The 12958-nt window shown below is 42.6% G+C and overlaps 1 protein-coding gene across 1 annotated transcript in view; it reads left to right on the top strand.

The window, feature by feature from the left end:
* LOC129862930 (mucin-5B-like) overlaps positions 1–12958 on the top strand; it is a 63010-nt gene that overhangs the window by 25139 nt on the left and 24913 nt on the right. Inside the window, 8 exon segments of the mRNA XM_055935033.1 lie at positions 5109–5260; positions 5352–5490; positions 5652–5759; positions 7731–7910; positions 8047–8286; positions 11520–11676; positions 11840–11968; positions 12319–12469. Of these exon segments, the coding sequence (XP_055791008.1) occupies positions 5109–5260; positions 5352–5490; positions 5652–5759; positions 7731–7910; positions 8047–8286; positions 11520–11676; positions 11840–11968; positions 12319–12469 (1256 nt within the window).

The raw sequence follows: 12958 nt of genomic DNA, 5'->3' as shown, positions 1-12958 counted from the left end.
ATAAAAACATGCCTTACAACACGTTAATAAAACCATATATTGCAACACGTTAATAAAAACATATATTGCAACACGTTTTAATAAAAACATACAAGGACAATGTTATGTTAACACAGTGTCAGATTGATCAAATGATTTATTACCTTGGACATAGCTAGGCCCAGGATCCAAACGATATCCTCTGATGAGATTGACTTTTTAGAGGGTTTCTGTTTGAGCAGACATCTGTAACGTTTACAGAGAACCTGATCTACATGAACATCAAGGAGATCATATTTAAAAGCCATCCTTGTGTCTTTTCAAACACTTGATCAATTGATCCATTTGACAAATAATGTCCACATCTTATACCCTGGAGGGTGGCGGGACATACAGACACATAATGTCCACATCTTATACCCTGGAGGGTGGAGGGACATACAGACACATAATGTCCACATCTTATACCCTGGAGGGTGGAGGGACATACAGACACATAATGTCCACATCTTATACCCTGGAGGGTGGAGAGACATACAGACACATAATGTCCACATCTTATACCCTGGAGGGTGTAGAGACATACAGACACATAATGTCCACATCTTATACCCTGGAGGGTGGAGGGACATACAGACACATAATGTCCACATCTTATAACCTGGAGGGTGGAGGGACATACAGACACATAATGTCCACATCTTATTCCCTGGAGGGTGGAGGGACATACAGACACATAATGTCCACATCTTATACCCTGGAGGGTGGAGGGACATACAGACACATAATGTCCACATCTTATACCCTGGAGGGGGGAGGGACATACAGGAACATAATGTCCACATCTTATACCCTGGAGGGGGGAGGGACATACAGACACATAATGTCCACATCTTATACCCTGGAGGGGGGAGGGACATACAGGAACATAATGTCCACATCTTATATTGCCGACACGGAGCCCCGCCGATCCATCACGACTGGTCTGCCGACGTAATTGTCCGAGGTGGTTTCAACAGGCTTTTCCATTGCAGCGTTTCTGAATACCCATCTGCTAATTATTAGCTGTCTTATCGGCTGCTATCTAAATAAGTATACCGGACAATTTTTTTCTTTTTTTTTTCTTGGGTCACTATATCTATTTTGCCAATTGGATCGATCCCCTCTACCACACGGAACCCCACTAATCTACCGACGGAAACGAACGAGGTGACAAAAAAAATAAATAATAATAAAATAAAAAAAACAGACCTCCATCCTATGTTATCTTGCTACCGATAGCCAGCTACCCGGCCAGCTGTCTGGATCGCCGTGACCCCAACCAACCTCTACTCACTGGACCCTTATGATCACTCGATTAAGCATGCCTCTCCTTAATGTAAATATGCCTTGTCCATTGCTGTTCTGGTTAGTGTTTATTGGCTTATTTCACTGTAGAGCCTCTAGCCCTGCTCATTATATATCCAACCTTTCAGTTCCACCACCCACATATGCGATGACATCACCTGGTTTCAATGATGTTTCTAGAGACAATATCTCTCTCATCATCACTCATTACCTAGGTTTACCTCCACTGTATTCACATCCTACCATACCTTTGTCTGTACATTATTCCTTGAAGCTATTTTATCGCCCCCAGAAACTTCCTTTTACTCTCTGTTCTAGACGACCAATTCTCATAGCTTTTAGCTGTACCCTTATCCTACTCCTCCTCTGTTCCTCTGGTGATGTAGAGGTGAATCCGGGCCCTGCAGTACCTAGCTCCACTCCTATTCCCCAGGCGCTCTCTTTTGATGACTTCTGTAACCGTAATAGCCTTGGTTTCATGCATGTTAACATTAGAAGCCTCCTCCCTAAGTTTGTTTTGTTCACTGCTTTAGCACACTCTGCCAACCCAGATGTTTTAGCCGTGTCTGAATCCTGGCTTAGGAAGACCACCAAAAATTCTGACATTTTCATCCTAACTACAAGATTTTCAGACAAGATAGAACGGCCAAAGGGGGCGGTGTTGCAATCTACTGCAATGATTGCCTGCAGAGTTCTGTTTTACTATCCAGGTCTGTTCCCAAACAATTTGAACTTCTACTTTTAAAAATCCACCTCTCTAAAAACAAGTCTCTCACTGTTCCCGCCTGCTATATAGACCACCCTCTGCCCCCAGCTGTGCTCTGGACACCATATGTGAACTGATTGCCGCCCATCTATCTTCAGAGCTCGTGCTGCTAGGCGACCTAAATTGGAACATGCTTAACACCCCAGCCATCCTACAATCTAAGCTTGATGCCCTCAATCTCACACAAATTATCAATGAACCTACCAGGTATCACCCCAATTCCGTAAACACGGGTACCCTCATAGACATCATCCTAACCAACTTGCCCTCCAAATACACCTCTGCTGTTTTCAACCAAGATCTCAGCGATCACTGCCTCATTGCCTGTATCCGTAATGGGTCAGCGATCAAACGACCTCCACTCATCACTGTCAAACGCTCCCTGAAACACTTCAGCGAGCAGGCCTTTCTAATCGACCTGGCCGAGGTATCCTGGAAGGATATTGATCTCATCCCGTCAGTAGAGGATGCCTGGATATTTTTTTTAAATGCCTTCCTCACCATCTTGAATAAGCATGCCCCATTCAAGAAATTTAGAACCAGGAACAGATGTAGCCCTTGGTTCTCTCCTGACCTGACTGCCCTTAACCAACAGAAAAACATCCTATGACGTTCTGCATTAGCATCGAACAGCCCCCGTGATATGCAACTTTTCAGGGAAGCTAGAAACCAGTATACACAGGCAGTTAGAAAAGCCAAGGCTAGCTTTTTCAAGCAGAAATTTGCTTCCTGCAACACAAACTCAAAAAAGTTCTGGGACACTGTAAAGTCCATGGAGAATAAGAACACCTCCACCCAGCTTCCAACTGCACTGAAGATAGGAAACACTGTCACCACCGACAAATCCACTATAATTGAGAATTTCAACAAGCATTTTTCTACGGCTGGCCATGCTTTCCACCTGGCTACCCCTACCCCGGTCAACAGCACTGGCCTCCCCTCTGCTACTCGCCCACGCCTTCCCCATTTCTCTTTCTCCCAAATACAGTCAGCTGATGTTCTGAAAGAGCTGCAAAATCTGGACCCTTACAAATCAGCCGGGCTAGATAATCTGGACCCTTTCTTTCTAAAACTATCTGCTGAAATTGTTGCCACCCCTATTACTAGCTTTTTTCAACCTCTCTTTCGTGTCGTCTGAGATTCCCAAAGATTGGAAAGCAGCTGCGGTTATCCCCCTCTTCAAAGGGGGGGACACTCTTGACCCAAACAGCTATAGACCTATATCTATCCTACCCTGCCTTACTAAGGTCTTCGAAAGCCAAGTCAACAAACAGATTACCGACCATCTCGAATCCCACCATCCCACCATACCATACTCAGCCACGCTCAAGGTCATAAACGATATCTTAACCGCTATCGATAGGAAACAGTACTGTGCAGCCATATTCATTGACCTGGCCAAGGCTTTTGACTCTGTCAATCACCACATCCTCATCGGCAGACTCGACAGCCTTGGTTTCTCTAATGATTGCCTCGCCTGGTTCACCAACTACTTCTCTGATCGAGTTCAGTGTGTCAAATCGGAGGGTCTGTTGTCCGGACCTCTGGCAGTCTCTATGGGGGTGCCACAAGGTTCAATTCTTGGACCGACTCTCTTCTCGGTATACATCAATGATGTCGCTCTTGCTGCTGGTGAGTCTCTGATCCACCTCTACGCAGACGACACTATTCTGTATACTTCTGGCCCTTCTTTTGACACTGTGTTAACAACCCTCCAGGCGAGCTTCAATGCCATACAACTCTCCTTCCGTGGCCTCCAATTGCTCTTAAATACAAGTAAAACTAAATGCATGCTCTTCAACCGATCGCTGCCTGCACCTGCCCGCCTGTCCAACATCACTACTCTGGACGGCTCTGACTTAGAATATGTGGACAACTGCAAATACCTAGGTGTCTGGTTAGACTGTAAACTCTCCTTCCAGACTCACATCAAGCATCTCCAATCCAAAGTTAAATCTAGAATCGGCTTCCTATTCCGCAACAAAGCATCCTTCACTCATGCTGCCAAACATACTCTTGTAAAACTGACCATCCTACCAATCCTCGACTTCGGTGATGTCATTTACAAAATAGCCTCCAAAACCCTACTCAATAAATTGGATGCAGTCTATCACAGTGCCATCCGTTTTGTCACCAAAGCCCCATATACTACCCACCACTGCGACCTGTACACTCTCGTTGGCTGGCCCTCGCTTCACACTCGTCGCCAAACCCACTGGCTCCAGGTCATCTACAAGACCCTGCTAGGTAAAGTCCCCCCTTATCTCAGCTCGCTGGTCACCATAGCAACGCCCACCCGTAGCACGCGCTCCAGCAGGTATATCTCTCTGGTCACCCCCAAAACCAATTCTTCTTTTGGCCGCCTCTCCTTCCAGTTCTCTGCTGCCAATGACTGGAACGAACTACAAAAATCTCTGAAACTGGAAACACTTATCACCCTCACTAGCTTTAAGCACCAGCTGTCAGAGCAGCTCATAGATTACTGCACCTGTACATAGCCCATCTATAATTTAGCCCAAAAAACTACCTCTTTACCTACTGTATTTATTTATTTTGCTCCTTTGCACCCCATTATTTCTATCTCTACTTTGCACCTTCTTCCACTGCAAACCAACCATTCCAGTGTTTTTTTACTTGCTATATTGTATTTACTTCGCCACCATGGCCTTTTTTATATTTTTATTTATTAATATATTTTATTTGCCTTCACCTCCCTTATCTCACCTCACTTGCTCATATTGTATATAGACTTATTTTTCACTGTATTATTGACGGTATGTTTGTTCTACTCCATGTGTAACTCTGTGTTGTTGTTTGTGTCGAACTGCTTTGCTTTATCTTGGCCAGGTCGCAGTTGTAAATGAGAACGTGTTCTCAATTTGCCTACCTGGTTAAATAAAGGTGAAATAAATAAAAAATGAATAAATAAATACCCTGGAGGGTGGAGGGACATACAGGAACATAATGTCCAACTTAAATTAATGTCAGTCCTTCCCTATTTCAATGTGTGTTATAGATCAGTGCAGAGTGTGTGTCAGGCTGTGTATGTCCTGATGGTCTGCTGTCTGATGGAAACGGAGGATGCATCAAGGAAGACCTATGTCCCTGTTCTCACAATGGAGTCTACTACCAACCTGGACAAGTGCTCAAAGTAGACTGCAATACCTGGTAAAGTCAACTTCTATCCCTCTTCATCTTTGGATTTGTCAAATGTTTCCTTCTAAAATCTCCCCATGTGATTATGTTTGCATCATTGTAGCACTTGCAAAGGCAGAAAATGGCAGTGTACCAATAAGCAGTGTGATGGGATGTGTGCCATATATGGAGATGGGCATTTCATCACTTTTGACGAGGAAAGGTTTACTTTCAATGGAGATTGTGAATACACTCTTACTCAGGTAGGGCAATAATGATTTGTATTTATGATTTGATTTGTATTTTTATTAAAACCCTTACTTTATGTATGATGCACATATTTTCTAATTCTGATTAAGTTGGCGTAATAATAATAACTAAGAGGCAAAGGTTTTCTGATGGTGTATTTGAATACATCCTGCAGGACTACTGCAGCAACAATCCAAACGGAACCTTCAGAGTGATCTCAGAGAACATTCCCTGTGGAACCACTGGCACCACCTGTTCCAAGACCATCAAGCTCTTCTTGGGGGTAGGAACTACTGTTCATAAACGGCTTCGTACATGCATTAAAGGTACAATAGACAAGTCTGGACATTTGACTCAATGTCGACACCGGTGGCTGTGAGTGGAATTGCATGCTGACCTCTGGAATGCACTTATCTCGTCCCTCCATGCGTTTTGTTAGCACGCTAGATTGACAGGGCTGTCTGACGGAGTGTCTGAAAACCGCGTGTGCGCCATCGTGCATAAATGTATTTTGACCCCTCCACACCAAACGCGATCGCGACACGCAGGTTAAAATATCAAAACAAACTCTGAATCAATGACATTAAAACGAAAAGCATTAAACATGTATGGTAATTTTAGCTAGTTAGCTTGCACCTGCTAACGTTAGCCAACGTTAATTTGTCCTATTTAGCTAGCTTGCTGTTGCTAGCTAATTTGTCCTGGTATATAAACATTGAGTTGTTATTTTACCTGAAATGCACAAGGACCTCTACTCCGACAATTAATCCACACATAAAACGGCCAACCGAATCGTTTCTAGTCATCTCTCCACCTTCCAGGCTTTTTCTTCGTTTAACTTCTATGGTGATCGCATCTAAACTTTCATTGTAGTAACCACGACTACCGGCAAAAAAAGTTTGTCTTTCATTCACCCACGTGGGTATAACCAATGAGGAGATGGCATGTGGGTACCTGCCGCTATAAACCAATGAGGAGATGTGAGAGGCAGCGCGAACTGTGTCAGAAAAAGGAATGAGTTCTATTTTAGCCCCAGACGCTCGTTGGCGCGAGAAAACCCAACACCACCACAGTGTAAAACCCAGCACCACCCCAGTGTAAAACCCAGCACCACCACAGTGTAAAACCCAACACCACCACAGTGTAAAACCCAGCACCACCACAGTGTAAAACCCAGCACCATCACAGTGTAAAACCCAGCACCACCACAGTGTAAACCCCAGCACCACCACAGTGTAAAACCCAGCACCACCACAGTGTAAACCCCAGCACCACCACAGTGTAAACCCCAGCACCACCACAGTGTAAACCCCAGCACCACCACAGTGTAAACCCCAGCACCACCACAGTGTAAAACCCAGCACCACCACAGTGTAAACCCCAGCACCATCACAGTGTAAACCCCAGCACCACCACAGTGTAAAACCCAGCACCACCACAGTGTAAACCCCAGCACCATCACAGTGTAAAACCCAGCACCACCACAGTGTAAACCCCAGCACCACCACAGTGTAAACCCCAGCACCACCACAGTGTAAAACCCTGGATAGTGTAAAACCCAGCACCACCACAGTGTAAAACCCAGCACCACCACAGTGTTAAACCCATCACCACCACAGTGTAAAACCCAGCACCACCACAGTGTAAAACCCAACACCACCACAGTGTAAAACCCAGCACCACCACAGTGTAAAACCCAGCACCACCACAGTGTAAAACCCAACACCACCACAGTGTAAAACCCAACACCACCACAGTGTAAAACCCAGCACCACCACAGTGTAAAACCCAGCACCACCACAGTGTAAAACCCAGCACCACCACAGTGTAAAACCCAGCACCACCACAGTGTAAAACCCAGCACCACCACAGTGTAAAACCCAGCACCACCACAGTGTAAAACCCAGCACCACCACAGTGTAAAACCCAACACCACCACAGTGTAAAACCCAGCACCACCACAGTGTTAAACCCAGCACCACCACAGTGTTAAACCCAGCACCACCACATTGTAAAATCCAACACCACCACAGTGTAAAACCCAGCACCACCACAGTGTAAAACCCAGCACCACCACAGTGTAAAACCCAGCACCACCCCAGTGTAAAACCCAGCACCACCCCAGTGTAAAACCCAGCACCACCCCAGTGTAAAACCCAGCACCACCACAGTGTAAAACCCAGCACCACCACAGTGTAAAAGCTGTCTACTAGTATTACATTATCAATGAACACTTTCTGTTTCTTTCTTTCAGAGCAACGAAATCATACTAGCAGATGAATCTGTAAAAGTGATCAAACAAGAGAAAGGGGTTGACGTGCCATACCAGGTCCACTCTATCGGTATCTATGTTGTTGTTGAGGCTGAAAACGGCCTCATCCTCATGTGGGATAAGAAGAATAGCCTGTTCATCAAACTCAGCTCTACCTTCCAGGTGAGTGACTAGAATAGGACATTTTGAACCAGTGATTGCACTGTATCTTTGTTTTAGCAGTTGCATTGACATACCATTTTTATAAATGTTTTATTAGCTACTTCAAGTTATTATTATATTTATTAAATCCTTCCAGGGCCAAGTGTGTGGTCTGTGTGGAAACTACGACGGTAATGGAAAGAACGACTTCACGTCCAGAAACCAGGAAGTGGCTGTTGAAGCTCTGGAGTTTGGGAACAGCTGGAAAGTGTCACCCAGTTGCCCCAACGCTGATGTCATAAAAAACCCATGCACTTTAAGATCCTACAGGCAGTCGTGGTCTCAGAAACGCTGCAGCATCATCACCAGTCACGTGTTCTCAGCCTGCCACTCACAGGTACAGTACACAGCAGATACTAGTCAATATAGATTCAATACTTTATTGCCATACCAACCAAAGTTGTTAGGAAGTTGACGTAGTGCAGCTGATATAAACAAAGACAACAAGACACACGTATAAATACTTTAATTTGCATAACCTATACATTCAATAGACAGTACAGCAGGTACATTCAATAGAGACTACAGCAGATACATTCAATAGAGACTACAGCAGATACATTCAATAGAGACTACAGCAGGTACATTCAATAGAGACTACAGCAGATACATTCAATAGAGACTACAGCAGATACATTCAATAGAGACTACAGCAGATACATTCAATAGAGACTACAGCAGATACATTCAATAGAGACTACAGCAGATACATTCAATAGAGACTACAGCAGGTACATTCAATAGAGACTACAGCAGGTACATTCAATAGAGACTACAGCAGGTACATTCAATAGAGACTACAGCAGGTACATTCAATAGAGACTACAGCAGGTACATTCAATAGAGACTACAGCAGATACATTCATTTGAATAGTCTATACATTCAATAGACAGTACAGCAGATACATGCAGTCAGGGTCGGCAGGTTAAAACAAGCTGTCTGTACAGAGGCTATGACTTGTGTATCTTAGCTACATTGGTATTTACATTTGGTGAAATTGTAATTTTCTGTTAAAAGTCTAAGCCGTTGGGGGGGGGGGGGGGGGTTACATATGGAATTAATAATGTCATACCATTGATCATTTAGATATTTAATTTGGAATTTTAGGACCCATTTATGTTTCAAAAATATATATAGAAAGAAAACATTTAAAATATTGAATTTGGTCTTTACTACTACAGGCCATAACATCACATTCATAAATGGCAAAAAAGACAGTCAAAAATAAATCATAAGGAATAAGATCTTGAAATGTCTGTCGTATATCTAGGAGATTTAAGAAAGAGGGCGATGGCGTGCTTCACTGGCAGGCTCTTTGTTATTTTATTTATTATTATTTATTATCATATTCAGGGTTAACAGCAACAGATTCCAAATGTAAATGCCACACTTGCAATCAACTCTAGACATTTTATCTGCTTACTTGTAAAATGAACTAATGAGGGAATAACACACACCTGTCCATGGAACAGCTGAGCAGACAACTGTCCAATTACTTTTGGTCCCTTAAAAAAGAGAGGGGGGGACCACATATAGAAAGTGCTGTAATTCCTACACCGTTCACCCGATTTGGAAGTAAGTACCCTCAAATGAAAGCTGAAGTCTGCACTTTCAGCTCATATATATTATTTAATGTCAACTCCAATATGATGTGGTAGACAGCTAAAATAATAACTTGGTCAATGTCCAAATATTTATGGACATGACTGTAGTTTAACATGTAGCCCATATCAGATTGGCGCGTTAACACTGATGTAGGCTCTGAAGTAGTACACAGATGCAATGCTCATTTCCTGTCCTTTACGTTTTGGGGTGGTTGTCACGGTAACGGCAGGTCATTGTGTAAAAAACCCACTTTAAAGCAAAAACATTAGATCTGAGCGTCCAGACAGAGATGGCATGGAGAATTGGGTTTGAATCCGGATTGAGATCCACATATGGAAGTGGTATAAATCAGAGCTCAAAAGATCAGATTCCATTTGTTTTTGGTTGTTGCTGTTTACACATTAAGGACAAGATCAATTGGTATCAGATGTGCAAATAATTGGTGAATGATCTGAATTGGACTGCCTGTGTACACGCAGCCAAAGTGGCACTGCATAAGTACAATAATATGGTTAGGGCTTCAACAAGAGTTAAGGGGCTAGGCTTCCCGGCAGCGGGACACCTGTCGACAACTTCCGGTGAAATTGGAGGGCACGCAATTCAAATAAATATTCATAAATATTATGGATGTTAAACATTTAGCTACATACAAGTGTCTTATATAGGTTAAAAGCTTGAAGTCTTGTTCATCTAACTGCACTGTCCGATTTACAATATACTTTACAGCAAAAGCATGCCATACGATTGTTTGAGGACGGTGCACCACATCAAAATATTTTTCAACCAGCACAGGCTTCATAAAATCACAAATAGCAATTAAATATTCACTTTTTGAAAACCTTCCTCTGATTTACAATCCAAAGGGTCCCAGCTACAACATGCATGGTTGTTTTGTTAGATAAAATCCTTCTTTATATATCCAAAAGTCAGTTTAGTTGGCTCCATCGATTTGAGTACATGAAGAGAAAGGAATCCAAAAAGCTACCGCTAAACTTTGTTAAAACAAGTCAAAATACATTTCAATTTAATCCTCAGATACCCTGAAATGTAATTAAACTATAATATTTCATACGGAAAGAAGTATGTTCAATAGAAAAGCCTAATAAGCGCCCTCTTCGTCGCGAGCGCACAGACTGATTTCCAACTCTGACTCCCAGTACTGAAACTCTAAATTCTTCCTCGTTTGGGAAGAAACAAGCCTGAAACCTTGAACAAAGACGGTTGACGTCTAGTGGTATAAATCATAAGAATTGCAATCTGGGAGCTGGATTTGGATATGACCCTATACGTTCCATTGGAAGAGCATGGGCTCTCAAAAAATATAATTCCGATTTGGTTTTTCTTTGCATTTTCTCCTACCATATCAACTGTGTTATAGTCTCATACATTATTTTAACATTTCTACAAACTTCAAAGTGTTTTCTATCCAATGGTACCAATTATATGCATATCCTGGTTTCGGGGCCTGAGTAACAGGCAGTTTACTTTGGGCACGTCAGTCAGACAGGAAGTGGAGAAAAATTGAAAAAATAGACCCTAGCCTGAAGAAGTTTTGATATACAGTACCTCACAACCTCAGGGTCAATAAGGTTAATTCTTCAACAAGTGTTAATTTACCTCACAGACTCAGGGTCAAACATATGGTGGAATTTATAACAGCCAATAATTCTGTAGCACAAGTCTTGGGCTAACAGGTTTCCTATAAGGTCACACAATGACAAGCAGAGTTGCATGATGGTACATGGCAATCTTTCTAATACAATTGGTTTGTCAATAATCATGTGAATGTCCACACAGTCACCATAAAAGACAACAACAAAAGTAATACTAAACAGATATCAAAAACATAAAGTCAACCATCCAACCCAATAATAATCATTGTCAATAGTTCATCTGTAGGCTCTTCAACAAGCTGGGCAATGCATTGAATAAATAAATGATGGATTAATACATCTTCCTATAAGGTGGACCCCACGCCATTCCATGATGCCTGTGTGAGGGACTCGTGTGCCTGTGACACCGGGGGAGACTGCGAGTGTTTCTGTACAGCTGTAGCAGCCTACGCCCAGGCCTGTAACGAGGCAGGGGCTTGTATCAAGTGGAGAACACCAGATATCTGCCGTGAGTCATTTGCTTTGAGTGGGACAATTGATTGATGGATAAGTGGGATTGTTTTTCTATCGGGACAAAATACCAATTGATGATTTGTATGTGTAACTGTTCAATCAATCCTCTTTAAGGACCCTGGTTAAGTTAAAATGTGACATGTTTTTAATTTCACCAGCTCTGTTCTGTGATTTCTACAACCCTATTGGTGAGTGTGAGTGGCATTATAATCCGTGTGGATACCCCTGTATGAAGACCTGCCAGAATCCCTCAGGAACATGCTCCAGTCAGATCCCTGCGCTGGAAGGTAACTAATAGCCCTTTTCTTTACCTTAATTTAACTAGGCAGCTAAGAACTAATTCATATTTACAATGATGGCCTAGGAACAACTGTTAACTGCCTTGTTCAGGGGCAGAACGACAGATGTTTACCTTGTCGGCTCGGGGATTTGATCTTGCAACCTTTCGGTTATTAGTCCAACGCTCTAACCACTAGGCTACGTTGCCGCCCCCCTCCCTTGTCCATCTATACTTAAAACTAAATACAAATCTAGAAATATCATATCCATTACAGCTTTGGTGTTAGAACTAGATACCATGAGGAGGATCTGATCTGCGCAGGTGTCCTGGATTAAATTGACTGTTTATATCTTAAAGGTTGCTATCCAAAATGTCCTCCGGCCACGCCTTATTTGGAAGAAAGTACCATGAAGTGTGTCCGTATCGTGGACTGTGGTTGCTACGATGGAGATGGAACTCATTACAACGAGGGAGAGGTTATACCTCCCAAGGAGAACTGTCAGAGATGGTATGTTTTCAGATCAACATTTTGATATATACATAGATACTGTATTTACATTACATAGGATATAATATGGTTAGTATAAGCCTTAAGGTAGCCTGTTTTTCTGGTGAGATAAGACAATGTCAATCGTCCACCTACAAAGAGGTTTACCAACCATTTAATTGATTTTGCTTTTCAAAGATTGTGATTTGACCTGTTAATACCTTATTGGGATTTGACCTGTTAATACCTCATTGGGATTTGACCTGTTAATACCTCATTGGGATTTGACCTGTTAATACCTTATTGGGATTTGACCTGTTAATACCTCATTGGGATTTGACCTGTTAATACCTTATTGGGATTTGACCTGTTAATACCTCATTGGGCTTTGACCTGTTAATACCTTATTGGGATTTGACCTGTTATTACCTTATTGGGATTTGACCTGTTAATACCTCATTGGGATTTGACCTGTTATTACCTTATTGGGATTTGACCTGTTAATACCTT

Source organism: Salvelinus fontinalis, chromosome 9 (assembly GCF_029448725.1).
Source record: "Salvelinus fontinalis isolate EN_2023a chromosome 9, ASM2944872v1, whole genome shotgun sequence".
Taxonomy (NCBI): domain Eukaryota; kingdom Metazoa; phylum Chordata; class Actinopteri; order Salmoniformes; family Salmonidae; genus Salvelinus; species Salvelinus fontinalis.
This window is presented reverse-complemented; position numbering and strand designations above follow the sequence as displayed.